This window comes from Lithobates pipiens, unplaced genomic scaffold (assembly GCF_037356315.1).
Source record: "Lithobates pipiens isolate NorthernLeopardFrog02 unplaced genomic scaffold, aLitPip1_a1.2 Scaffold_28, whole genome shotgun sequence".
NCBI classification, from domain to species: domain Eukaryota; kingdom Metazoa; phylum Chordata; class Amphibia; order Anura; family Ranidae; genus Lithobates; species Lithobates pipiens.
Window position 1 is genome coordinate 65,431,889 of NW_027507789.1, and position 26,261 is coordinate 65,458,149.

Below are 26,261 nucleotides of genomic sequence, written 5' to 3' on the forward strand. Positions count from 1 at the left end.
CACTGTAGAAGTCTTTTACAAAAATGAGGCATGTAAATATTTTTTTAGAGCAATCTTCAGGCCGGTCACGTGACTCTCTGCTGGTTTCCAGGGCCACTGCAGGAGGGACTGAGTGGGTATGTGACCTTCCCAGCTGACGTCAGAGGGAGATCTCGGCCTCTCCTGCAGAAGCCATGTATCGGAGCTGTAAAGCGGCCGTGAGTCATGTGACCGGCTTGAAGATCGTTGTAAAAAGGTATTTACATGGCTCGTTTTTATAAAAGACTTATACAGTGTGGTATGCATAGCTCTAATAGAGTGGCTGGCAGTGATTTCTATGTTTGAGTTAACAAATGCTTTAATGACTTCCTCCTTGCATTTTAAGGGTTATAAGGTAAGAAAAGTTACTTGGGACTGAGCTTGATTTGGTCTTTGAAGCTCTGCACACTGCACAATCCTGACCAGTCCTTCATTATTTTGGTTAAAGTAGAGCACCACTTGGTTTTGGATAGATTGGGGAAGGGTTAGACCTTCTTTCGGGCTTGTCTTTCTGTCTGTGTTGCCAGTTGGTGATGCCGTTTTCTATTTTTGTTATACTTTTGGTAGAGACAAACACTGGGGGTATTCAGATTCTTTTAGTGAATTTTAAGCTTTTGGTGTCTTGCTGTACCTTTTTAAAGTGGAACTAAACCTTAAAAATTGCTAGTAGGTAGATTTTTTTTTTTTTGTCTGTGTGTGTGTGTATACTGCCTATGGGGCATGCACAGGGCAGTGCACACTCTCCGCACCAGTAATATAGCGAGAACAGAGTGAAAATGGAACTGATGACCGGTACAATGTTAAATCGAAGGAAGACGAGTGTAGCGATAGCGAGTGTTGATCTGTCAGCGCTGGAGGAGAGCGGACCAGTGGGTAAGTCTGCCGTAATCTGCAAATATGCTGTGTAATTTAAAGGGGTTGATTTACTAAAGGCAAATGGATTGTGCAGTTGCTCCAGAGCTTAGTAAATGAGGTTAAGCGTCACTTGCAAAAAAAATACCCATGCTTGCACGTGATTGGATGACGGAAGTCGGAAGTGCTTTTCCTCATTTACTAAGCTCTGGAGCAGTTGCACTTGTAGAGTGCAACTGCACTTTGAAAGTGCACAGTCTATTTTCCTTTAGTAAATCAAACCGTATATTGCAGTCCATAAATGTGGTGGCTGCGTCAGTTTTCTTCTTTCAGGCTTTTCTTTTTTTTTTTTTTTTTTCTATGTAATGATCCTGCCAATTACACTTACAGTGCTTAACTGACAATGTTCACCCACTGTACAGTATGGGGAAGTGGCATTGTTACCCTAGGCTGCTCTCCTGATTTGGATTACAAACACATCCTCCTCTCCTCATCTCCATTACATAGATAGGGTGCATTTTTTTGTAAGCTACAGAAAAGCTAATAACATTGTTAAGGTTCAGTCCACCTGAAATCGCAAATAAGGTTTCTGGCAGGATCAACGAGTATGTTCTACACTTGCAGAATAGATAGTTTGCCTAAGTAAATAAAAAATGTAGCTACCACAAAAAAGTACTGATAGGCTGCAATATATAACATTTTGGTTCTTGGGTTTGGATACACTTTGACTATTATGGCTATAACTCCCCAAGCAGCTTGCAGTTCAGTCACACTTTAATGAAGGGGCTACCTCCAAGGCAAGCCTGCTCTGAATGAATGCAATGCTATATATGATGCAAGTTAGGGAACACGTGTTGCAGGGGTGCCTTGATGCTGCTGTGTAGCTTTACAAATGTTTTGGAATGTTTCAAAGCTCTGGTTTTAACCTTAAGGCTAAAGTGTATGTTAACCCCAGGAATGAACTTCTCCTATTTTCTACCTTTTGTGCTCCGTTAAATACTCCACTGAAAATGTTCTGTATAATAATAATACATAATAATGTATCTGTTTAATAAGTGTGAAAATTGACCTGTAGATCGTGCCAAAAATTCAGAGCTGTCCTGTATCTTGTGCACATTTCCTATGTTATGACAAAGGGTCTAATTAGCCCTCCTTGTTCATATCTTGGGAGTGCAGAATGATTACTTATTATGTTAAGGAGAATGGGATAGGAACTTTGTTTAAGTAGTTTAGCAAAAGACAACTGGGCAGGGCTGACACCACTCAGTGTGTTATCCCACAACAAGCCTTAGGAGCCGAGTGCATTTCTGCCATGTTCTATATTTTTCTATTTCTATATATATATATATATATAAATAAATATATAAATATAAATTTTTTTTTTTTTTTTTTTTTTACTTGCAGAGTCCAGAAATGGATAAGAGATGGAGAAATGTATTAAGGAGATATACTGCATATGTTTTTATTATATTAGCTTAACATACACAACTTTTCCAGTTAATAAATTTTTCCTCACTTTCTGCCTTAGTTACAATGCAGAAACAAAATACTGATAAAAGGTCGAACCCATCTTAACCATTTTAAAAATTGGGTTTTATTACTGTAGGTGTCCTTGCTGCAAATATTTCCCTGACTTCCTGTCCTTGTTTATATCTTGTTTATTCTTAATATTGTGTCCTGCAGCTTTCCGAGCCCTTCTTCAGATTCGGGCAATGAGAAAGCTCCCTGGTCCTCATTCGCCTGCTGGATTCAGCCCTATCATTGCAGCCCCAACCTCAGACTCTGAAGAGCACACGGTGAGTGTAACTCACAGCTCCTGAAAGGCATTTTGATAGTTTGGTATAAGGTATAAACATACTAGGGCTTCTTCTATTTAATTTATTTTTATAGTTAAGTAAAATTGGTGTTCTGTAAGTACCAATCCTCCATTTATCAATACATTGTGGTGTTTTTTTTTTTTTTTTTTAAATAAGACTCAATTTCAGGGAAAAAAATGATAAATACATATGTTTGCAGGAAAAACATGTGTGTTTTTATTTTTTTCCCCAGAGGACCCTGCAAAGCATTGCACCCACAATCAGTGGATAGAGGGTGCAATGTCAGGCTCCTGCAGACACATCCTCCAGCTTTTTGCCAGTTGCACCCACACCAGCTTTTTGCCAGTTGTACCTCCTTTCAGTTATAAGGCTGTAGGAAGTTTCAATAGACTACAAGTGCACTGATCAGCTCACTCATGGTCCATGGAGAACTAAAAATCCGTCCACTGCAGTGGGAGACAGGACTTGTAGTTTATTCATCCACAGATCCCTGTGAATGACTGATGCAGATTTGTGAGCGGAGTCCTGCACAGCTGCATCGACTTTAAAATGTAACAGCAGCTGCAGGAGAGAGAAACCTCTGCCCACTGTCCCAGTGACAGTGGGCACTAAGGGTGATCCTACCCCTTAGACCCCTTTCACACTGGAGCCGTGGCCATGTTAGCACTAAGGCGCTGCTTGTTTTAGCAGCACTTTTCGGCCGCTAGCAGAGAGCTTTTAACCCCAAAGAAGGGGTTAAAAATACCCGTGTTGCGGTGCTTCTGAAACGCTTTTCATGCGCTTAGGGCTGCAACTAACGATTATTTTCATAATCGATTAGTTGGCCGATTATTGTTTCGATTAATCGATTAATGACCTTAAAAAAAAGTGGGTCAAATTTACGTTAATTTTCAACCACAGTGATGGGAAAATTTGGAAAGAATAGAAAACTGCTTGGTCAGAGGAATTTTCAGACAGTGTATGTGGTTTTCATTCAGAAATGACATTAATTTTAAAAACAGAATGTTAAAAACAAGTGAAAATTTCAAACAAAATTCTTTCATTCAGCGAATGTACAAAGATTTTTCGTCTGAATATTCTCATCTGAAAATTGATCCATGTGGCCAGCATAAGGCTCGGTACACACCTATACAGTTTGCTTTTGACCCATTTCTGCAGTGCTTTTTGCTGTGCATTTGATTTCTGCGCACGTAATTTTACTGCAATTTGCATTTTTGCAAATTAAAGTGGGGTACCCCCTAAAAAAAAAAAATTAAGTCAGCAGCTACAAATACTGCAGCTGCTGGCTTTTAATAATCGGACACTTACCTGCCCCAGGGTCCAGCGATGCGGGGGAACGAAGCCCCCCCCTCGCTCCCCGCTCCGCTCGCGGCGCCGTCATGCATACTGTGGGCACCCGGCTGTGGCTTCACAGCCGGGCACCCACTGCGCATGCGCGAGCAGCGCAGGGCGCCGTGATACGCCGTACAGTCACCTGGGACACATGACAGGTCCCAGGTGAATGTGCGGCACAAGGGGAAGTGATGTCACCAGCCCGGGCAATGAAGAAGGCAGACTATGGGGGACCCCCTAGCAACCGGTATTTAGAGGTGAGTAAAAAATTATTTTTTTGCCAATTATTTTTTTTTGATTTTTTTTTTTTTTACGAATTTTAAGTGGTTTTAATTTTTTTGGTGGCAACACCACTTTAAATGAATAAATAAATTATAAGTAAATAAACTGTAGTGCATTTCTGCAAAAAGCACCAATAAACATATAGATGTGAACCAGGTCTAAGACATTTAGTAACATAATGGAGTTAAAAAAAAAACTAAAATGAGCCCTTTATAGTAAAAAAATGCAGATAATCACTACTTAAGCGGTTAATTTTTTACTGTAGAACTGTGAAAGAAATATTTACAGTAGCGATTATTTGCTCTTTTTGTACTATAAAGGGCTAATTTTAGTTTTTTTTTTTTTTTCTAACCCCATTATGTTACTGGACGATTAATCGATTATGAAAATAGTAATCGATTAATTTCATAATCGATTAGTTGTTTCAGCCCTACATGCGCTTTGGAAACACTGCCCATTCATTTCAATGGGCTGGGCGTTTTGGGAGCGCTTAATACAGCGCTCCCAAATAGCCCCAAAGATGCTGCTTGCGAGACTTTTCCTAACGTCCCACAAGCACACCACCCCAGTGTGAAAAGACACGCTGAAATGAATGGGAGGCAGTTTTCAGGCACTATTTAGAGGCTATTTCTAAAGCTAAAATGCCTGAAAACCTCCTCAGTGTGAAAGGGGTCTAATAGGTTGCTTCACCCATATGCATGAAGTTGGTCAGTGTTAGGGAGTTGGTCACCCACTGGCTCGTTGTGAGTGTTGGGTACCTGCTAGCAAGAACATCCAGATCTCCAGCTTTTCCCTTGAAATTTGAAAGCTGAATTCCAGGGGTAAAGGGACATTTCCAAATACAAGATTCATGCATATTCCTACTTGGATATTGGTGCTTTTGTGTGTTGTTTCCATGTTTGTGCAGTAATAAAGCATGACAAAGCATCTGCGCTTTTCCTCCGTGCATGAGATTCCTGTAATTATAGACTGATCACTGTTATGCTCTCTCCTTGTGCAGGGTGGCTGGTCTTGTATCTGCCCCTCCTGTGGTTGTCCACAGGCAATCTGTAGTGGCAGGCGCTGCTGGATCCCTTCCGTAAACCGTCTCTCTGCACAGGCTATATACAGTACAGCACAGTGTTGATGTCACCATTACTTTTACAAGGAAATATCTGGGTTTTCAAAGGCATTTGGTGCACAAAGTCACCTGATGCCCTTTGTGGTTGTTAAGGACTAGATTTAAATAAACAGGAGTTCAACCTTACAGAGAAGCCTAAAGAGCTGTGCTTTGGACATGCCAAATATCTGGCATGTTTTATTGCTCCCCTCCTTGGCACCTCATGCGCACATTTTCTTCACTCCCCCACTGCTCCATTCAACTGCTGGGTATTTTCAGGTGTAGGGGAGCATGTGAATAACCTGCTTGGAGATTGGCACAATGCTGTCATATGAGGGCAGGGAAAGTCTATCATTCGTGATTCAGAGCTAGGTGAACGTAGTGACTGGGTGCAATGAAAATGTGTTGCTGAGAAGGGGGCATTAAAGTTAACCTGTTACTTTCCTCTGTGATGGCTGTTCCAATGTATTATCTCTATTCCTACTCATTCTCCCTTTTCTCTTATTACCTTCCCTTTATCAGTCGGCTGAACATGTTCCCCCTGGGTATGAGGTGGTTTCCCTCCTGGAAGCTTTGAATGGACCCCTGACACCATCCCCATCTGCCCCTCCATTGAGGGCTCTAGGGGAGTCTCGGCGGCCTGGCGTGCTCCCGTCATATGGCAGCGATATTCAGCTCCCCCACCTACGGATGCACTCACCTCTGCAGCACCTGTGTGGCAGCCAAGCTCTAAAGCTGAAGAAAAGTATTTCCAGGTACATCAATGTACATTGTTTGCAATAGTATTTTTTCATAAAAATGCCCAGGCTTGTTTATTGATTGATATGCAGTCTGTCATTGTTCAGTCTCTTTGGAATTTAGACAACACCATTCCTTTCCAGGTCAATTTCCCAGAATTCCTCTGTGTTACAAGAAGATGAAATGGAGAAATCATTTAGTGAAGCTGAGATTCGAAGTCCCAGGAAAAAAACACCTCAACTTGCCGAGGTCAGTAAAGGGTTTCATAGTGCTCATAATCGATACATTCAGATTTAGATCATTTATCCACCTCTATGAATTTAGTGGGATTTTAGGGTTACATAGTTAGTAAGGTTGAATAAAGACACCAGTCCATCCAGTTCAACCTGAGTGTCTACAATTGTCCCTATCCCTGTACATCGCACACTCACATTGGTCCCTACCCTCAAGGAGCCCACAGTCCAAGGTCCCCATTCATATACTAGGGCCAATTTTGAACAGAAGCCAATTAACCTACCTGCATGTCTTTGGAGTGTGGGAGGAAACCGGAGTACTCGGAGGAAACCCACGCAGGCACAGGGAGAACATGCAAACTCCAGGCAGGTAGTGGCGTGGTTGGGATCTGAACCAGCGGCTCTTCTTACTGCTAGGTGAGAGTGCTAACCACTACACCACTGTGCCGCCCTGGTTGACATGCAAGGGTTGCATTCTCAGTCATTGAACAATTGAATCATAGCATCCTTTTGTTGACGGGCCTATTTTTTTTTTTTTTTTTTTTAAACAAAATACTAATTTTTGCCCCAAAGAATAGTTAAAATTCTCTAAACCTTATATATTTCCTGAAGTGTTAAACTTGTAAAACAAAAAGATGGTGGTTAAAAAATGTTATGCTTTAAATTTGTGCAACTGTTTATCAAACCTATATTTTCAGTAAAAAATACAATAAACCTTATTTTTAGAGCACAAAAACAGAAATGAATATTTTGTAAAATGCTAAAAATGAGATTTTACAGAGTGGTGGATACCAATTATATCAAGTCTTTGATCCATTTCTGCTGCCTACTTACAGTGACTTTGGTCGCATGTGTCCATTTGACCCTCACCTGCTACAGTTGTTTTTTATTGCTGGTGGTTTCCTAACTTGTTCCCCACACTGGTCTCTTGACCCATACACATGCAGAGGAGAGTTTGGAGTCCGATTCACATGTCCATCAAGAGACAACGTAGTTACATAGTTGGTAAGGTTGAATAAAGACACCAGTCCATCCAGTTCAACCTGAGTGAGTGTGGGTGCGTGTCTACAATTGTCTCTATCCCTGTACATTGTGTCTCATTAAGATTCTCATCTATTATATTATTATTTACTGTATTTATTGGTGTATAACATGCACTTTTTTTACCCTGAAAATTGGGTGCAACTAGTGTGTGCGTGTTGTACGCCGATACTGCTATTTAGACTGCCTAGGCGGGAACAGGGAAGGGGCAGGACGAGCACTGTCAGATTACATACAGCGGGAATCTCCTGTTTACTCAGCGGCCTCTGTACTAGGAAGTCCCATCTCCTGGTTCGGCATTGGACCAGTGTTCCGTCTATCATAGAAGCCGGTCCAGGAGGTGGGACTTTGTATTAAAGAGGCCACCGAGTAAACAGGAGATTCTCGCTGTATGTAATCTGACGGTGCTCAACCCGCCCCCCTCCCTGTCCACTCCCAGACAGCAGTAATCTGAGCTGAGGCTGCATTCATGCCAATGGTGCGGCTGCCTATGGGCATTGATCAGGCTGCAGATGGGCATTGATCAAGCTGCATTGATGGGCAATTGTGAGGCTGCAGATGGGCATTGATCAAGCTGCATTGATGGGCAATTGTGAGGCTGCAGATGGCATTGATCAGGGTGCAGATGGGCAATGGTGAGCCTGCATTGATGGGCATTGACCCTTATTTTGCTTTAAAGTTCTTTATTTAAAATTTGAGTTTTTTCCTGAAACTTCCCTCCTAAAATGAAGGTGCGTGTTATATGCCGATAAATACGGTATTTAAGGTACCCATATAGCGCCATCAATTTTATGCAGCGCTCCACACTCACATCGGTCCCTACCCTCAAGGAGCCCACAATGAACATCTCTTCAGTTCTAGACTATATACCAGTGATGGCGAACCTTTGCCCCCCTGGATGTTTTGGAACTACATTTTGCTCCTGCACTCTTCAGTGTAGTTGAGCATCATGGGAAATGTAGTTCCAAAACATCTGCAGTGCCAAGATTCATCATAACTGCTATACACCATTATCAAGCACACTACATGTGGTAACCACACCTATTTTCTTCAATGGATGAAGCCCAGGGAACAGACTTGCAGTCTTTCCTCTCGCTATCGTTAACATTTCCTCACTCCAGCAGCATCTATGTCTAGACCCACCAAGCTTAGCTCCCAGTCTACCCACAAGTTTTGGGGCTCAAAGTATGCCAATCATCTGACAAACTCTTCCTTAGCATGAAGGCGATTCCCAATTTTCCAAAGTTTAAGTTTAGGAAATGTGTCCCTGTACAGATTAGCAGATCTCCACTGAGCCCTCTTATGTCTTCTGAACTTGTCATTGCCCCAGTTCCTGTGGCAGAACATTTTCAGAGGGGTTTACACAAGCCTGTTCACAGCTCATAACCCCAATTTCACCTCATCTTGCCTCTAAAAGCACTAAATGTTTTAATTCAAGCTCAGGCATTCTGTATGGAATCCTTCAAGGTATGTCATCACCTCCCCTAACCAGGTTAAATTTCTAGCTTCAGGTGGAAATCAAAGGCAAAGCCCTTTATGTTCCCATCTTTCCAGCGCATCAGCATTTCCTGCGCTTTGCTGTGGAACCTCTACTTTACTATTTCACCAAGGTGCAGGACCCAGTAATAACCCTGCAGTGTTCTCATGGCATCCCCATTTTGTGACTTAGACAACCTCCTCTTGAGTAAACAGTCACCACAGGCTTGGTTGGCCAATGCGACCTTGGCTGTACAAACATTACCGCAGTTCGGATGGATCCTAAACCTTCAGAAGTTGTCGCTGGTATGGAGTATCTGGGTTTAGTCCTTGACTTAGTGCATACAAAAAAATGTTTCTCCCATAAAAGAAACTTCACTCTCTCTCTCTTGTCTCAGACTCTTGCTCTCCAGTCCAGAAATCATCCAGCTCTCTGCTTTAGCATTAACAACTTGACCACTGGGCACTTAAACCCTCTTCCTAACCAGACCAATTTTCAGTTTTCGGTGCTCTCACATTTTGAATGACAATTGCTCAGTCATGCAACACTGTACCTATATGAATCTTTTGTTCTTTTTTTCACACAAATGGAGCTTTCTGTTGGTGATATTTAATCACCTCTGCGGTGTTTATTTTTTGCGCTATAAAAGAAAAAAGACCGAAAATTCTGTAAAAAAAAAAAAAAAAAAAAAAAATCATTTTTCTTTGTTTCAAAATTTATACTGCTACATAACCTATGTTTTGGTAAAAATAACCCAAATCAGTGTATATTATTTGGTCTTTGTGAAAGTTATAGAGTCCACAAGCTATGGTGCTATCTGAAAATTGCTCACGCCTAATTTTAAGACCCTAACAAGCCAGGAAAGTACAAATACCCCCCAAATGACCCCTTTTTGGAAAGTAGACTTTCCAAGGTATTTATTTAGAGGCATGGTGAGTTTTTTGAAGTTGTTGTAATTTTTTCCCACAATTCTTTGCAAAATCAAGATTTTTTTTTTAGTCTTTTTTTTTTTCCTCAAAATTGTTAAATTAGCAGGTTATTTCTCGCACACAGCATATGCATAGCACAAATTACCCCAAAACACATTCTACTATTCCTCCTGAGTATGGCGATACCACGTGTTTGAGACTTTTACACAGCGTGGCCACATAGAGAGGCCCAACGTGCAAGGAGCGCCATCAGGTGTTCTTGGAGCATAAATTACACATACAATTTGACTACCTCTTACATTTTCGAAGGCCCTGGAGAACCAGGACAATGGAAACGCCCCAAAAATGAACCCATTTTGTAAAGCAAACGCCCCAATGTATAATCGGAGGCATAATGAGTCTTTTGAACATGTCATTTTTTTTTTCTACAAGCTTTTGGAAAATGTGTAAACAAAATGAAAAAGCATTTTTTTTTTTTTTCACAACGTTGTCAATTTACACAATGTTTCTGACACGTAGCATGTACATACCAAAAATTACACCTTAAAATAGATTCTCCTACTCCTGAGTACGGCGATACCACATGTGTGAGACTTTTCCACAGCGTGGCCACATACAGAGGACCAACATGCAGGGAGCACTGTTAGGTGTTCTAGGGGCATATGTTTCAAATCTAATTTGACTACCTGGCACTGTAGTGGCATGGATGATAACTGATGTGGCATGGATGAGCTGTGAATGGGGATGGCTGAGCATGAATGAGTGCGGCTGGGTATGGCTAATTATGGATAGGGGTGGAAGGAGTGGCTGAGGATGGATGGGTATGGCTAATTATGGATAGGGGTGGAAGGGGTGGCTGAGGATGGATGGGTATGGCTAATTATGGATAGGGGTGGATGGGGTGGCTGAGGATGGATGGATGAGTATTGCTATGGATGGATGGATGAGTATGCGGAGTACGGATGGCTGAGCATGGATGGATGAGTATGCCGAGTATAGATGGCTGAGCATGGATGGATGGATGAATATGCTCAGTATGTATGGCTGAGCATGGATGGATGAATGAATATGTTCAGTATGGATGGCTAAGCATGGAAGGATGGATTAGTATGCTGAGTATGGGTGGCTGAGCATGGATGGATGAGTATACTGAGTATAGATGGGTGAGCATGGATGGATTGATGAGTATGCTGAGGATGGATGGGTATGCTGAGCATGGATGGCTGAGCATAGATGGATGAGTATACTGAGTATAGATGGCTGGCTGGATGAGGCTGCAATGGGCACAGAGCAGCGCTGTGAGCACTACACATCCAGCCCACATCGCTGCTGCCACCGATCTCTCCCCTCGCACTGTACCAATGGGTATGTGGAGGGGAGAGAGGAACCAGATGTGATGCCGGTTTGTTTACTAGTGATCGTTCCGTCATTTGACGGAGCGATCACGTGGTAAACGGCAGCTATCAGGGGCCGTTTACCGTGATGCGCCAGGTCCTCTGAATCCGGCGGTCACGGATGTTCCCAGGGGGCACGCGAGAGCGGGATTCTGGGAGGATGTCAATGTACGCCCTACCAGAGTTATCCGACTGCGCTGCAGCCATCGTTCGGCTATAGTGCAGTCAGTAAGTGGTTAAAGTCTTGGGTCTGGAGGTAGGTTTCTTTGAGGCAGTGCCCTTTGTCCAGTTTCACTCCAGACCTCTATAATACTAAATTACATCATCATGGTACAAGTCAGTCCAGTCCCTGAACAGTCTGATTTGTTTGGCACAGAAGACTAGGTTGTCCCTATCTTGGAGACTCAGGAATCTGACTCTCGAGGCGAGGGAAGTTCTTCTGCCCATTTTTTTTGGGAAGATCCCCAAGATGGGGTCCTGCCTATTGGGCAGGGTAGGAATCCTAGGACTTGGTCATCAAAGGACAATCATCTCCTGATCAACATCCTGGAGCTTCAGGCAATTTGGCTGTCTTTGCAGCACTGGACCATCTTTGTGGATAGTCATCTGATCTGGATTCAGTTGGACAACACTGCGGCAGTTATGTATATCAACCATCATGGAGAAAGCATAAGTCTTTCTGCAGCAAGACAGATCCATCCGATGCATTTGTCAGCTGGGAAAGCTTAGACCCAGGGTACTGGTCCTTACACCCAAGGGTATTCCAAGTTCTGTGTCACAGGTGGCTAATGCCAAGTGTTTTGTCCCTAGCCTTCATGCTCAACATCAAACTGTACAGATTTGTCTCCAGGTACAGGGACTCTTTAGTGGATGCTCTGGTGACTCTGTGGAATAATTCCCCCCCGATCTATGCATTTCTTCCTCTGAAACCTTTTTAATGCCTGCTTTGTATGGAGGTGGAGAGCATTCTGGTGATCCTTATTGCTCTGGATTTGCCCAGATGGATTTGGTACTTTTACCTAGTAGGTCTCCTAGTGGATGCTCCGTGGGTTCTACCAGCTTATCTGGATTTTCTATCTCAAGGACTAATTTACCATCCTGCTTCGTAGTCACTGCCTTAACACAATGGCTGTTGAAGCCTAGGTTCTAGGAGACAAAAAAAAACTTTGTATTTGTGACTCCCACAATGTTAAAAGCTAAGCAGTGTACTTCCAGAAGGGAATATCATTTGCTCAGACAGACCATTATCCAAGCATATGTTTACACCCTTTGGTACAAAATTGAGGCATGCTGATAAGAGAAGCTGTCTTGGGCTTGGCTGTCCTGATGACCAAAATGCATTGGCTTTTTTGACTGTTGTTCACGTGCTATAATAAAACAATGTTTTAGCCGACTGTCCAATCCTCCTGTAGGCAGCAGCATAACCTGAAGGTGAAAGACTTCCTGTATCACTCAATGAACTCTAAGAAAATGGTTTTATGTTGATTACTTTCACCTTTGTGAAATAGTTTGGGTTGAATTATCAGTTTTTATATCTAATTTTCTTATGTGATTCATTAAAACATAAGGAACATGTGAGTCAGTATCTCAAGCAAACAATTAAATTGTAATTAAACATTTCAAATAATTTGAAATCTGATTGTAATGTGTGTGGCCAATTTTGGATTAAAGGGGTTGTAAAGGCATTAAGATAAAAAGCCTTCCGTGTGCAGAAGCTCCCCTTCAGCTCCCTTAACACTTACCTGAGGTCCCTCTCTGTCCAGAAATGTCCACGAGTGTCTCAGCCATCCGAGATTCTCCCTCCTGATTGGCTGAGACACAGCATCAGTGCCATTGGCTGCCACCGCTGTCAATCAAAGTCATCTAGCCAATCAGGATAGAGAGGGGGTGGGGTGGGTCAGGGCTCCATGTCTGAATGGACACAGGGAGCTGTGACTCAGCTCGGGTTCCTCCATAGCAAGCTGCTTGCTGTGGGGACACTGAACAGGAGAGAGGGGCCAGGATCACAGAAGAGTGACCCGAGAAGAGGAGGATCTGGGCTGCTCTGTGCAAATTCACTGCCTAGAGCAGGTAAGTATAACAGGTTTGCTATTTTTATAGGGGAAAAAAAGGAGACTTTACAATCACTTTAAAGCGGTGGCCAATATGGAACATCAGGATTGGTGATGCAGTTATTATGAGAGAGTACAGAGCCAATACAGTAAAAATTACAAATTTAATACTTTTCCCTTGTCTGCATTTAGATTAGCTGAAAATGCTGAATCTGTTTTTAGTTGTGTTTTATATAATTATCTGTAATTTTTAAAGTGTTTGTTACCCCAACATTTCATATTCCCAATATGTACCTGCTATATCATGTACTTGTATGAAAAAGTACTCTGTTTTCTTTGTATTGCTCTTTGTGTGAAATCCCTAGTGTTTCTGCCAGTTCCTCTGCTTTCATATTAAAAACTGACCACACTGAGCAGGAGAGCACATCATGGTCAGCTCTCTAGCTGTGCTGGGAACCTTGCCTGCTGCTCTCCAATGATCAGATTTGTCCTGACGCCCCCCACCCCCCACACGGACATTCACTGGGAAGTTCAGTGTTCTGTTACTGCTCCCCCTCCCCCATCTCTTTTAATATTTAAAGTGATCATATTAGCACAGCATCACTTGAATGTAAAACTCGCCTACAAAAAATATTACTGCCTATGCTCACCTATCCAGCTGGCCTTTTTCTTGAAAAGTGTCCGCTTCACTGCTCACTGACTCCTGCAAGCATCAAACGGGTCAAATACTTGCAGAGTACAGTGAGCAGTGAAGCAGAGGCTTTTAAAGAAACAGGCTTCTGGAATGGTAAGCATAGGAGCACAGTCCATAATTTTCTTGCAATGAACACCGGCATTAATACTGGTATAAAGGAGCAACATACAATATATCCAATGCATTGAAGATCAGCTGACTGCATGTCAAATCTTACACGGTTAAAGTGATACTAAAGTCTTGTGTTTTTTTTTTTCTTTTAAAAATAACAAACCTGTTATACTTGCCTGCCCTGTGCAGCGGTTTTGCACAGAGCAGCCCAGATCCTCCTCTTCTCTGGTCCCTCACCGGTGCTCCTGGCCCCTACCTCCTGTCGGGTGCCCCCATAGCAAGTAGCTTGCTATGGGGGCATCCGAGCTGAGTTGCAGCTCTGTGTGTCCCTCTCGCCTCATTGCCTGACTTTGATTGACAGCAGCTGGAGCCAATGGAGCTGCTGCTGTGTCTCAGCCAATTAGGAGGCAGAGTCCTAGATGACCGAGGCACTCATGCACATCACTGGATCGAGATGAGGCTCAGGCAAGTTTTACGGGGGCTGAGGGAGGCTGCTACACACAGAAGGTTTTTTGTCTTAATGCATAGAATGCATTAAGATAAAAAACCTTCTGCCTTTACAACCACTTTAACAATCCATATCCTTTTTTGGTCTCTGCAAAAAGTCCTTACCATATAAGCCACAAAATATTATCCGGTCAGGATGAAGTATTTGCAATACAAAAGATGAACAGGTAAGTGGAAGCAGAGATCTACACAGGTTTCAAGTCTGCCAGCACTTTATCAAATTTTATTTTATTTTAACATTTACGCTCGCCATATGTGAGTCATTTTAAGAAAATGACTTTATTCCCCCATCCACACACTTGAGGTGGATAGGGGAATACCTCTTGCTGAGTTACTCTATTCTGGCAGCGGGGAAACCCTGCTGTCAAAATGCACTGATCAGCACCGCCGACTATAGACAGTAGCCCTGATCAAGAGACATTTTTCCAAAAGTCTGGTTGTGCATAAGTCGAATAGACTTTTGTACAACCAACATGCCCGTACATGGATCAAAATTCAGGTGATCCCTGCTGAACTGGCCGAATTTTGATTCATGCACGGCTGGCTTTACTCCATTTACATTTTTGCAGGTGCCATTTTGATATATTGGGTACTACATCTTGCTCTCTACCTTGACATTTTCTATCAACGATATTGGTGACAATATAGTAAAATGCCAGTTCTGGTAAAAAAAAAAAAAACTTCATGAGGCTTATCATTTGGAATTTCAGATAGCTATACTGTAATGAATTGCACAATTTTGAAATAAACTGCCACACAAAAAAATAAAAAAATAGACTTGAGTCCTGCCAAAGCTTAAAGGACTATTGGAAAATAAACTTCACATTTATTGTTTGTGTTTTGCCCCAGGAGAATGGAGCTACCCCAGAGAGCGAAAACCTGACTTTGTCTTCTTCTGGAGCCATTGACCAGTCTTCCTGTACAGGAACGCCCCTTTCCTCCACCATCACCTCTCCTGAAGGTCAGGGACTCTGTATTAATCCTTTTGATTAATCAATGAAATGTTATATTCTCTCAAGGGGCTCATGCTGTCACAGGCCATAAATGCACATAGGCCACCATGTATACAGCCATGCCATTTTATTTTTATTTTTTATTTTTACACTGGTCACTTTCTAACTGGAGACATTGAAGTGTCATAGGACAGTCCCCCTTTGCGTCACGTTGCAGCTGTCCTCGGGTAGTGAGAAATATCAGATTACATTTCATATATTTGCTGCAGATTTATGTGGCAAAGCTTTGCACCTTCTGAGTAAGGATGAGCTCAGGCGTGTTCGCACACTCCACATGCCGAGCCCACCAGGAAGTCGGCGCAACGCTGCGCTAATCACAGGCAGAGAGACATTGCCTGATCTCTGCAGCCATGTATCGGGGCAATGTCTCACTGCCTGTGATTAGTGCAGCGCCGAATTCCTGGCGGGCTCTGCACATGGAGTGTGCAAACATGCCTGAGCTCATCTTTACTTCTGAGTCCACTCCAGACCCTTTGTCGATGCTGTGTGCTCTGAAACACCATTACATACATACAGTAAATGGCAAGTGTAAGAAATGCTGCTCTTATCTGCTGTCTAGGGACGAACTAAGGTTCAGGCTGAATCAATGGGAAATTGACACATATTAGCGGGCCGCTGACCCACTCAGCCATGGAATTCCCCACCCTGCAACCTGACATATAAAGGAGACAGGATTGCTGGAGACATCATGCCTATATTTGGATAATCTCATTGACCAAATGTGTCCATGTAGCCATATTAGTTCAATGATGTCACCAGCATTCCCTCCCCTTGTTATGTGCAGTTGCAGGGTTGGGAATTTCAAGGCCTGCTATTGTGACATTCCCACGGGTTTGGGCCAAAATGGAGCTCATCCTTACTGCTGTCAATAGAAAAACATTTCATGTTCATACATTTGATCGCATGATGAATGACACACACTTCTATTTTAGAGTAACCTTTCACGCAGTGCTGCAACACATCAGATGAACACTGTCAAAAATCACTTGTCACTGGATAGAATTTCATATGTTTGGCTCCCAGCATTTACACTGTGATTAGGGTCGTTTTCAGCACATTTCTATGGCCACTCCTGCTCCTTGGTCATAAAATGATTAGTCAGCGAAACACATGACTTACAAAGGTTCACAACAGGGTGAAACGGTCAGCAGAACAAATCGACACCAGGGATGAGCTCAGGCGGGTTTGGACACGAGTCTGAACCCAGGTTAGCTTTCCCGCCAGGAAAATGTCAACACGGACAGCCAATCAACGGCTGCAAAAGCACTTTCGCCCCACAACAGCATGTATACATTACCCTTGCCTACTCCTGGGCCTATTTCACCTAGAATTTTCTGTCTGCTTTGACAACTTTCTGGTGGAATAACTCAGGCGGATTCTGATTCATATCTGGACCCATCTGAGCTCATCACTAATGGACAAAGATAGCTAACCCGCTGAAGCTGTGCAAAAATCCCATTTGACATCTGCATTTTTTAGGTAGAAGTACAGTGCATTAAATTAATGCTTTCTGCATCTTTGTTATGATTTTGGCATTACATATAGTTTAGTAGAAAAGTGTTTAAAACACACAATATACCTCAGCTGAAATTCATAGATGGGAACAGGGTCTCTATCATAGGTAATGCTGGTTAAAGTGACAGTCTGGTCATCTTGCCTGAGACATCTGTCTGTGTAGAGGATAAGTATATAGAGTATTTACTGTAATTCCGTTGCTTTTTTTCAGAAAGAGAAACTAACACTGAATGCTATATGAATGTGTTATACATACTAATATACCATTAAACAGAACAGGTCTTCACTGTAGACATCCAACCAGGGAGGTAGAGGGTGATAGAGGCAACATGTGTGCAAAATGATACTTGATTTAATCACACAGTGCGTTTCATTGACAATCTGCTCCTTCTGCATACTCTGCATTTTGTCTCTCTGAGTATCAGAGGGATTTCCCTAAAACCATTCAGATAGTGGTAAGGGAGCCAAAAGTATCCGAAGTGTCCTACTGAATTAAAAGACAACTTCAACTTTTTAAAGGGTCAGTCTATTATTTCAGCTTTTGTTTTATACTAAATTGTTAAAGAATACCTGTGGAATTTTTGTACATCTTGAGCTTCCATGGGAATGTAAAGTAGGTTCAGGTCCTGGCAGGGTCACCTGCAATAAAGTGAATTAATAAATAAAAACACGTTTTTTTTTTACATCTGTTTTAACTGACATCATATGGGGATTAAAGCTTATCCCTTTGATCTACAAATATGTGAAACCGAGCAGATACAAAAGTATCTGGTAACAAGGTTTATAAATACTGTGTCAGACAGTCCATTTTTTTGACAACAGCAGATATTGATGGTTTTACTATTTTACACATTAGGTCCCGACTGTCATTTTGACACTAATGCCCCTTAAACACTGTCGGACATTCCGACCACAAAATCCGTCTGATATTTTCTGACGGATTTTGGCCAAAACTTGTTGCATACACACGGTCACACAAAGTTGGGGAAAAATCAGATCGTTCAGAACGAGGTGACGTACAATACATACGACGGGATTACGTAGAGGCCAGTATCTTTCGTCTCCAAATTTTTTCTGAGCATGCATGGCACTTTGTCAGTCGTAATTCTCTACACACGATCGGAAAACGTCTGATCGGATTTTGTTGTCGGAAAATTTTAGATCCAGCTCTCAACCTTTTTCTCTTGGAAAATCCAACGGAAAAAGTCTGATAGAGCCCACACACGATTGGATTTTCTGACAACATAACCCGATCAGACTTTTTCCATCAGAATTTCCAACCGTGTGTATGGGGCATAACAATTACAAGAGGGGAGCAGCAAAGGGGAAGAACAACAGGAAGTACTAAGCACGTCTTGTGTACCTCGGTGAAGTTTTTTGGACATGTACAGTATGTCCAGTATCCACAACTGGCTAAAGAAATTATTGAAAAAGTAGGGAAGGTTATATAGAAAGTTCATTGACTCACCAAACATAATGGTGCAGATCTTATAACCAAGTAAATTACATCACAAAACCTATCAGAGGTTGAGAGAAACCTACTGACAATAGTAGGTTACTATATCAAGAACCAAGCAGTGTAACTTATAAAGTAATAAATGTAGTTTATTGTAGAAAATTCTTTATTGCCCTATATTCAAGTAATACAAAATTATGTACATTTAAACTCCTTCACCCATTAAAATTGACAACATTGGTCAATCCAAAAACCCGTGTCCGAACCATAGTTGTAGAAAATCTCCAATATTTCACTTACCTGTACTTGGTCACTGTGAGGTAAAAGAAACAACTGGCACTAATTACACCCAACTCTTAATTGTCAATGGATGGCAGACAATGTAGTGCTTGCTAGACTGAAATAGCAAGGAATGGTGTCAGCCTTGTCTTGTATATTAGTTCATCCATGGGGAGGCGTTTTGTAGTTTAAGAAAAGAGCTGGTAGATTAGACACAGGACAGCTCTGAACTTCCAACAGGATCAGCTGGTATGTGTAACAAATCAAGGGGGAGCAAATAAGTGAAGTTCATTATTAGGTTGTTCATACATTCAAGTCAAAAGGGACGATTGAGTTAAAGTGGTTGTAAACCCTTACAAACCACTTTGACCTACAGGTAAGCCTAGATTAAGGCTTACCTGTAGGTCCAAGAAATATCTCCTAAACCTATACGGTTTAGGAGATATTTGCCCGAAGACAGCCACCGCTGTCTACAGCGCATGTGCCGTAGACAGCGGCGCGCAGGTGTACTGGGCAAGCCGCAGATCGCGGTGATATGCCGCGAGTGTTGGCTCCCGTGCGCATGCACTGTGATTCACCGGAGCAGCGAGACCCACCAAGAAGATGGACACTCGGAACTACAGGGGACAGCGGTGGCGATGCATAGTAGTCCATTATGCTTTACCTTTGCAGGGAATCAAAGAGGAAGTAAACCCATCAGGGTTTACTTCCTCTTTAAAGGACTAGTCCATTTTTTCTGAAAAAAATGAAAAGGCGCAGCCCCCCTCCACAGGCCCTGCTGCAGTTACCTCCATGGGTTATGAGCTTCCGGCACGAATCCGAGTGATTCCAATTGGTCAAAGTAATTTATGTGTCAGCACTGACCAGTATTGCTCTGATCGAACCCAGAAGCCCTACAGAAAGAAGGAGAAGAAAAGCAAGGGTTTCAAAATCTCCAGACTGGTACACTGGCTGTGTGGACACTGACAACTCATCACCCATGAAGGTAAGCACAGTGGGTACCGGATGAACGTGGTGGCTGCCATTGCTAGTTTCTTGTAATACTAGTTGCCTGACTGCCACTCTGGTTTTAATATCCTCTGAACCCCAGACATGGAAAAAGGAAGCAGATCACAAAAGTCAGAGGTAAGTCAGGAGTTCCTTTTCTGCATACTTGTTTTGGGAGAGAGATTCAGAAAACTGAAACAAAAGGGTCAGGCAACTAGCAATTGCATAATGGGAACTCAGTCTCTATGTTAAAGTAGAGGCTGAACTCAAGTAGTGAAGCTTTTTATGACTTTTTTTTTTTTTGTGAGAGTACCTACTTTTTATAAATTGTGCCAGATGTCTTTCACCATGGGCCCATGGGGTGTCCCAGTGGGCAGGGTAAAATGCATCAGGGTGTGTGGTTTGGTGGAGACATGTAGGCTGAGGCCACTCTTTATTGTTCACCTTGGCTGGTCAGAGGTAGCAGCGATACTTTCTCTTTTCATTTACTAACCCCCTGGATTGGTATCAGGACAAGGCTGCTCCCTATGTTTTGGGACACATGGATTTGCTTTAACCTCTGCTATAAGCAGTCAAACAGGGTGCAGTGCCATAATGGAGTTTGAGCAGTGAGGAAGCAGAACAATGTTTCTCCTTTCTTTCTCTGAGATGCCAGTGATGGATTGAATGATGTACGATATCTGCATATCTAAATCACTGGGCCCTGAACAGTACATATTCGTTTAAAAAATAACTGAAAAGCACTAATGTGATGTTGTGTGTTTTTTTTGTTTTGTTTTTTACATTTCATATAACACACCCTGGAGAACTGGTTTGGGGTCTAAAAGACCCCTAAAGCCATTTCACTGGTAAGGGGATGACAACCAACTTGCCTCCAATGGTGTGCCACATACCGTAGGTGGAACAAAGGCCCCATCCCCTCCCTTGCTGGCACCCCCTCCTGGGCACTGAGGGGTGCCTAAGAGCCTGATGCCCATAAGCATAAGGCTAGGGCGCTGCATTCCTGAAATTCAAGGCCAATTAGCTCTGGGGAGGGAGTTTGCATGTTTATTTTAATCTTTTTTACATTAAAGTAATGCAAGCTAAATAATAACCATGGAAGTGCTGAACCTTTGTTAAAACGCAGGTTCTGCATTCTTATGGACAAAATAGTTCATAGCTCCAAATCCCAAAGCACTTTAAAATTACTCATTCCTTACTTCAAACAAGCGAATAGTTTGAATTTTATGCAAGATAAAAAATAGTCAATAGTCATAGTTGCTTGGATATCAGAATATCAGAAGGAATCTTCATTTGTGTTTCCCACTGAAGAACAAATCTTTGATTTTGAAATTATTACAAGAACAGTTTTCACACCATGATATTTTACACACATGCTGTCCCTATTACCTATTTTTCATAATTAAATGGAACGTCAACCAACTTTTTTGGGGACTGTTACTTTTTGTTGTGTCTCCGATAGGAAAATTTCTCCTTAAAGTGTTTGTCAGGGTAAAAAAAATAAAAAATATCAGTATATCTCTGATATGCATGTACAATTCCCCCATGTTTTATTCCTTTAAAATAATGATACAAATTACAGAAAAATACCAGTTGACCTGCGAAAATTCCAGTGAGCTAAATCCCTGTCTGGTCTGACAACACAGTGCCTCTGCATTACATAAATCCCATGCAGTGTTATTGGACCTGCCCAGTTCTTCCCTGCTGGACAACAGAACAGCTCCCAACTGATAACTGTCAGCTGAAACGGGTTGTTATATGCATACCACATTTCTGGCAGGATTTGCAGACATTTCCCCCATGTTTTTTTCTCTTTAAATTGCTATATGTATTGCAGAGATGTACCGAATATTTTATTTTTATTTTGCCCAGACACACACTTTAACTTTCTGTCCTGTAGATGGTAGTCACCAGGACACGATTAAAGAAAAACCTTTCCAGACTGTAACCACTCCCTCCTCCATTCAAAATAAAAATATAACTGTACCAGTCACATTTATAATTTATTACTTTTATTTTTTACTGATGCATTTTCACATGAGAATTCTCATCAAAATGAATGTCATTCATTGTTTCTGAAAAGTAGCTCAGTGAATGTAGATATTTTATTTCCTATGTATATTTCGGCAGTTGTTCGCTTTTCCTTTTTGGGTGGGTTGGAGTTCTTTTTGTTTTACATTGTTTGTTGCTATGACTGAAACATTTCTTACACCAGCTTTGAGAATTCTGTTGCTTTATGCTTCTGTAACCATTTAACTGTACTCCTCATCCGTCCCTTTTCTGCCCATCTCTCACCCTGCCATATACTGGTTTACCTCTGTTCCCCTGCTTACCATTCCTTGCTCTGTGCCTCGCTCTTCTCTGTACCCTGTACTGTAATCCTCACTCTCATCTTTTTCACCTGTTTATCTTGTTTTCCCTCTTCTGTCTTATCCTTCGTTGTCACTACTTCCTCCATTGCCCCATTCCACCCTCATCTCTTGCGCAGACCCTTTGAGCAGTAGCCTGGCACAGTCCGTAATGTCCATGGCCTCGTCCCACAGCCAGCAGTCCCAGCTCAGCACAGACACAGTGTCCTCCATGTCTGGCTCCTACACAGCTGGCGTGATGGAGGAGGAGGAGGAGGAGGAAGAGGGGATCACGCCATCACCTCCAGTGGCACCCAGCGGTTCCCCATCAGAAGAGGGAGAGGTAAGTCTTGCATTGCTTTCAGCACTATTCATTGATGGCTGAACATATACTAACCATCTACATGCCTCTCTTCCAGCTATCACCAGAGGGGCACTTTGTGACTGTGTCTGCAGATGAAATGGATGCAGAGGTATACACTCCTAATGCCTGGGTGAAAAGGGGAGGGTATAAATAGACAGAAGGCATGAGACAACATTACAGAGTTCTGATTAGGTCCTGCAATGCCTGTCCAATGATTGCAAATGGCACCCTAAACACACTATATAGTCGAGACCAAGGTGTTGCATCACACGTTATCCATTGTATCCTGTGTTAACCAAAGGGCCATGTGCACTGTTGGGTTTGTTGTGTTCTGTTGGCTACCCATTCAAAATAAATGGACCACCTTGTGACCAGTAATGCAGCACTAGTTTGTGAATCCAGTCTTTATGCTTCGTAAAAACCAGGGACTCCCCTGCTGCCAGAATACATTGATCAGCGTTTCAGCCGACTGGCTGCAAGCGTTGATCGAGCACACATTTTCCAGCTTGAGAGGAGTTGATTAGTAGGTTGACTCCTCTCTAACAGAAAAGTCCATAGACAGATTGAAATTCGGTCAGTCCCTGCTTAACCAGCCAAATTTTGATCCATATATGACCAGTTTAAGTCCTACAGACCAAAAAGTCACCAGCATGCCTGCCTTTGCTTTCTTTGGACTGTATGGCTTATCTGTCGTTGGCAGTTGCAGGAGATTTTTTTTTATTTTTTTTTTGAAAATTATTTTTATTAAAAGGTTTTTCACATTAAAAAAAATACAAACTTGCAAACGTGGTAAACCTTCAGCACTACAATTCGACAGCACCAGTGTACAATGCAGGTCCCAGGCCAAATAAAAGAAAAGGGCAGCAATCTTTCCAGAGAAAAATGTATAGTAAGGAGAGAGAATATATAATCACTGTAAACAGTATAATATCCCTCCCCCGCCATACTAAGAGATTTTATTTGGAGGCCATCAAGGCTTACACAAACCTCCCCTCTTGCCACATATGATAACCCTCAACCAGGAGGCAATTGATTAGATGCTGTGGAGCTATTTTCTGTCCAACCACCCATACCTTTTTAAACTTATCACGCACCCCTATATGTAGCTTCATACATCGGTAGAGCCTTATATATCAATGCCTTGCAGGCCATAATGGTAGGGGCCAACGGTTTCTTCCATGACAAGATAATCACTTTGCGTGCATAGTACAGGGTGAGCAAAGTGCGGATCACATTTTGAGTGCCGACGTGTCCACCAGGCCCAACAGACAGACTTCTATAGATGGTTTTATGGTGATCGTAGTGACCAACCTAACACAGTCCACCACCTCCACCCAGAACTGCCGGACGTGCGGGCATTGTCAGAAGGTGTGCAAAAAAGCTGCCCCAGGTAAATCGCACCTCCCAACAGTTTGATGGGTGCGTATGGAAAATCCTTGCCAGTTTAGCAGGTGTGTAGTATAGTCTATAAAGGAACTCTATGAAGGAACTTGAACTGTATCAAGTGATCATGTGCCGACACCAATCTATCAAACATGGTGCTCCATGTATTGTCCCAATCATCGTTGTCAAGCTGTGGGAAACTCAACAACCATGCCGCATGACAGGAGGCCAAAACCTTGGTAGTGTCTATGAATAATTCCTTGTATATAATAGACAAGACTTTATATCAAACAGGGTGCAGTGCCATAATAAGGTCTTTTTGCCTGAGCGGTGATTCCAGGTCACGAACTCGCACATCCAGATTTGAGGACCTAAATTGGACAGAAAAAGCATGCCTGAACTGGAGAAAATGAAACAAGTGCAAGTTGGGGAGCTGGTGCTTACTTTTAAGCTCATCAAATGTTAACAATACCCCATTTCCAACCACCGCACCCACTGTTTTTATCCCAAATCTTTTTCCAAGTAATTGGGTTTAGATATGGGAAAAGGGAGACAGTCGGGGATTAGCCCCCCCCCCTCCCCCCCCTCATAGGAACCTACAATGGCAACTTCTAAAGTTACCGCAGGATCAGATCATCATCTGGCGGAGTCAACCATCAGTGTGCAAAAATCAACTGCCCCACTAAGAAATATCTGGCAAACAACTGCCCACAAAGAGATATCTGGCAAAGCAGTTCCAGGAGATTTTATTGTAAAGAAGTGGTAATGGTCACCTGGGCTCACTGATGTCATGTTGTTTTTTTTTTTGTCTTTTTCAGGGAAATGTCACAGAAGAAGAATTTGCATCTCCAGAAGAGGATGATGGTAACACTCTCAGTATTTTCCCCATTGAATATGTTCCATGTATTGCTTTGGTCTTCATTGAGCCACCACTTATGTGTTGTTGAATGTTTCTCTAATTCCCTGTGGGTCTAGCAGTTTTGTAGACACCTGGTAAGGAATGCTATGACTCCATAAAACCTGCAGAATATTAAAGATGGGCAGTCAGTAAAAGGCATTTGTAATAATATTAATCTTTGTTTTTTGATTTGTTACAATAGGGCATTGAATTCTGAATGATCTTGGTAACATCTCAGACTGATGCCTTCGACACAAGACCAAGGCCGTTTGACTCAGACCCTAAGACCATCTTATTTAAACTGTGCTATCACAACGTTGCTGTTTGGATTGCATGAAAAAACAAAGACTTTGTTAATTGACAATTTTACCCTCCTGCAGGCCAGAAAAAGCGTTAGTTATCAGAATGGGCTGAGGGAGGCAACCAGTCATCCTCCATGATGGCCTTACAGATTGACACTGAGTTGACATTTCTGCTCTGACAGGAAGAGTATACAAGTGAATAACACACACCCATCTGAAATGTATGGCAGCATTGTTATAATCTAGAGAATCAGACTCACAAATGCCCATTTTGGACTGGTACTTTTTAATATTTTGCTGGTTATTCATAATATGCATGCAAACCATTCATGCATGGCATCATTATTGCAGTCGACAACTCTCTTCCTCTTCTTACTGTGCTCACAAGATTCCCAGGCTAATATATGTTGGGCAGTCTCCAAAATCATGCCCACCTCTAACTTCCTTAACTCTGTTGCAGGGCAGAGGACTGGCAGAGAGTGTGACAATAACAATGCAGCTCATGTCACACTGGACGCTCTGGACAATGTGCGGGGCTCTGATGGCTGCCTGGCCGGTGAGTGGCTGCCTCCTGAACATGAACTCTCCCTCTTCACCCCATCCCTAATAATGGTTTATCTCGCCAAACAAACCTGAACCAGTGTCAGATAGCAGTGAGTGGGGGAAAAGCCTACTTATTATCCCTCCTAACTGTAGGTGTTTCATTCTTCCCTGTCTGTCCTCTTATTCTTATCCTCCTCATTCTTTCCTTTAACTCTGCTGGATGTATTTTCTTTCTCTAGTTTCTACATGAAGTTTTATTTTCCATTTCTTGCTGCTTTTATTTTTTACCATCATCTCATCTATGTCCTTTTTTAAGTTTGCTGAGTTCATGGCAGTGCTGTCTTTAGAGCACTTGTGGTATAACCAAAGTCATAGAGCTGTCCCAGATATCAATACTGTCTGAGTCATTGACCTTGGTCAAGCATGCTGCAAGTGAAATTAGAGCTGTTAATCTGCATAGGAGAGTGAATTAGAACGTGTTAAGATCAGTTCAAAAGTGAAAGTCCGTGGACATGCATATACTGAAATTGTGTCAGAACATCCAACTAATGAATCTTAGTGACACTAAGCTCTGGTAAAAAAAAATATTTTCAAGTAT

At 42.3% G+C, this 26,261-nt stretch overlaps 1 protein-coding gene across 5 annotated transcripts in view; it reads left to right on the top strand.

Annotated features, from left to right (window-relative positions):
- RNF157 (ring finger protein 157) overlaps positions 1 to 26,261 on the top strand; it is a 116,803-nt gene that overhangs the window by 70,919 nt on the left and 19,623 nt on the right. For 4 of the 5 annotated variants that reach the window (XM_077459339.1, XM_077459340.1, XM_077459341.1 and 1 more), the window contains 8 exons: positions 2,554 to 2,666; positions 5,923 to 6,155; positions 6,282 to 6,387; positions 15,425 to 15,536; positions 22,314 to 22,516; positions 22,593 to 22,646; positions 24,739 to 24,784; positions 25,581 to 25,676. In XM_077459339.1, the coding sequence (XP_077315465.1) occupies positions 2,554 to 2,666; positions 5,923 to 6,155; positions 6,282 to 6,387; positions 15,425 to 15,536; positions 22,314 to 22,516; positions 22,593 to 22,646; positions 24,739 to 24,784; positions 25,581 to 25,676 (963 nt within the window). The other variant, XM_077459343.1, reaches the window with a different exon arrangement.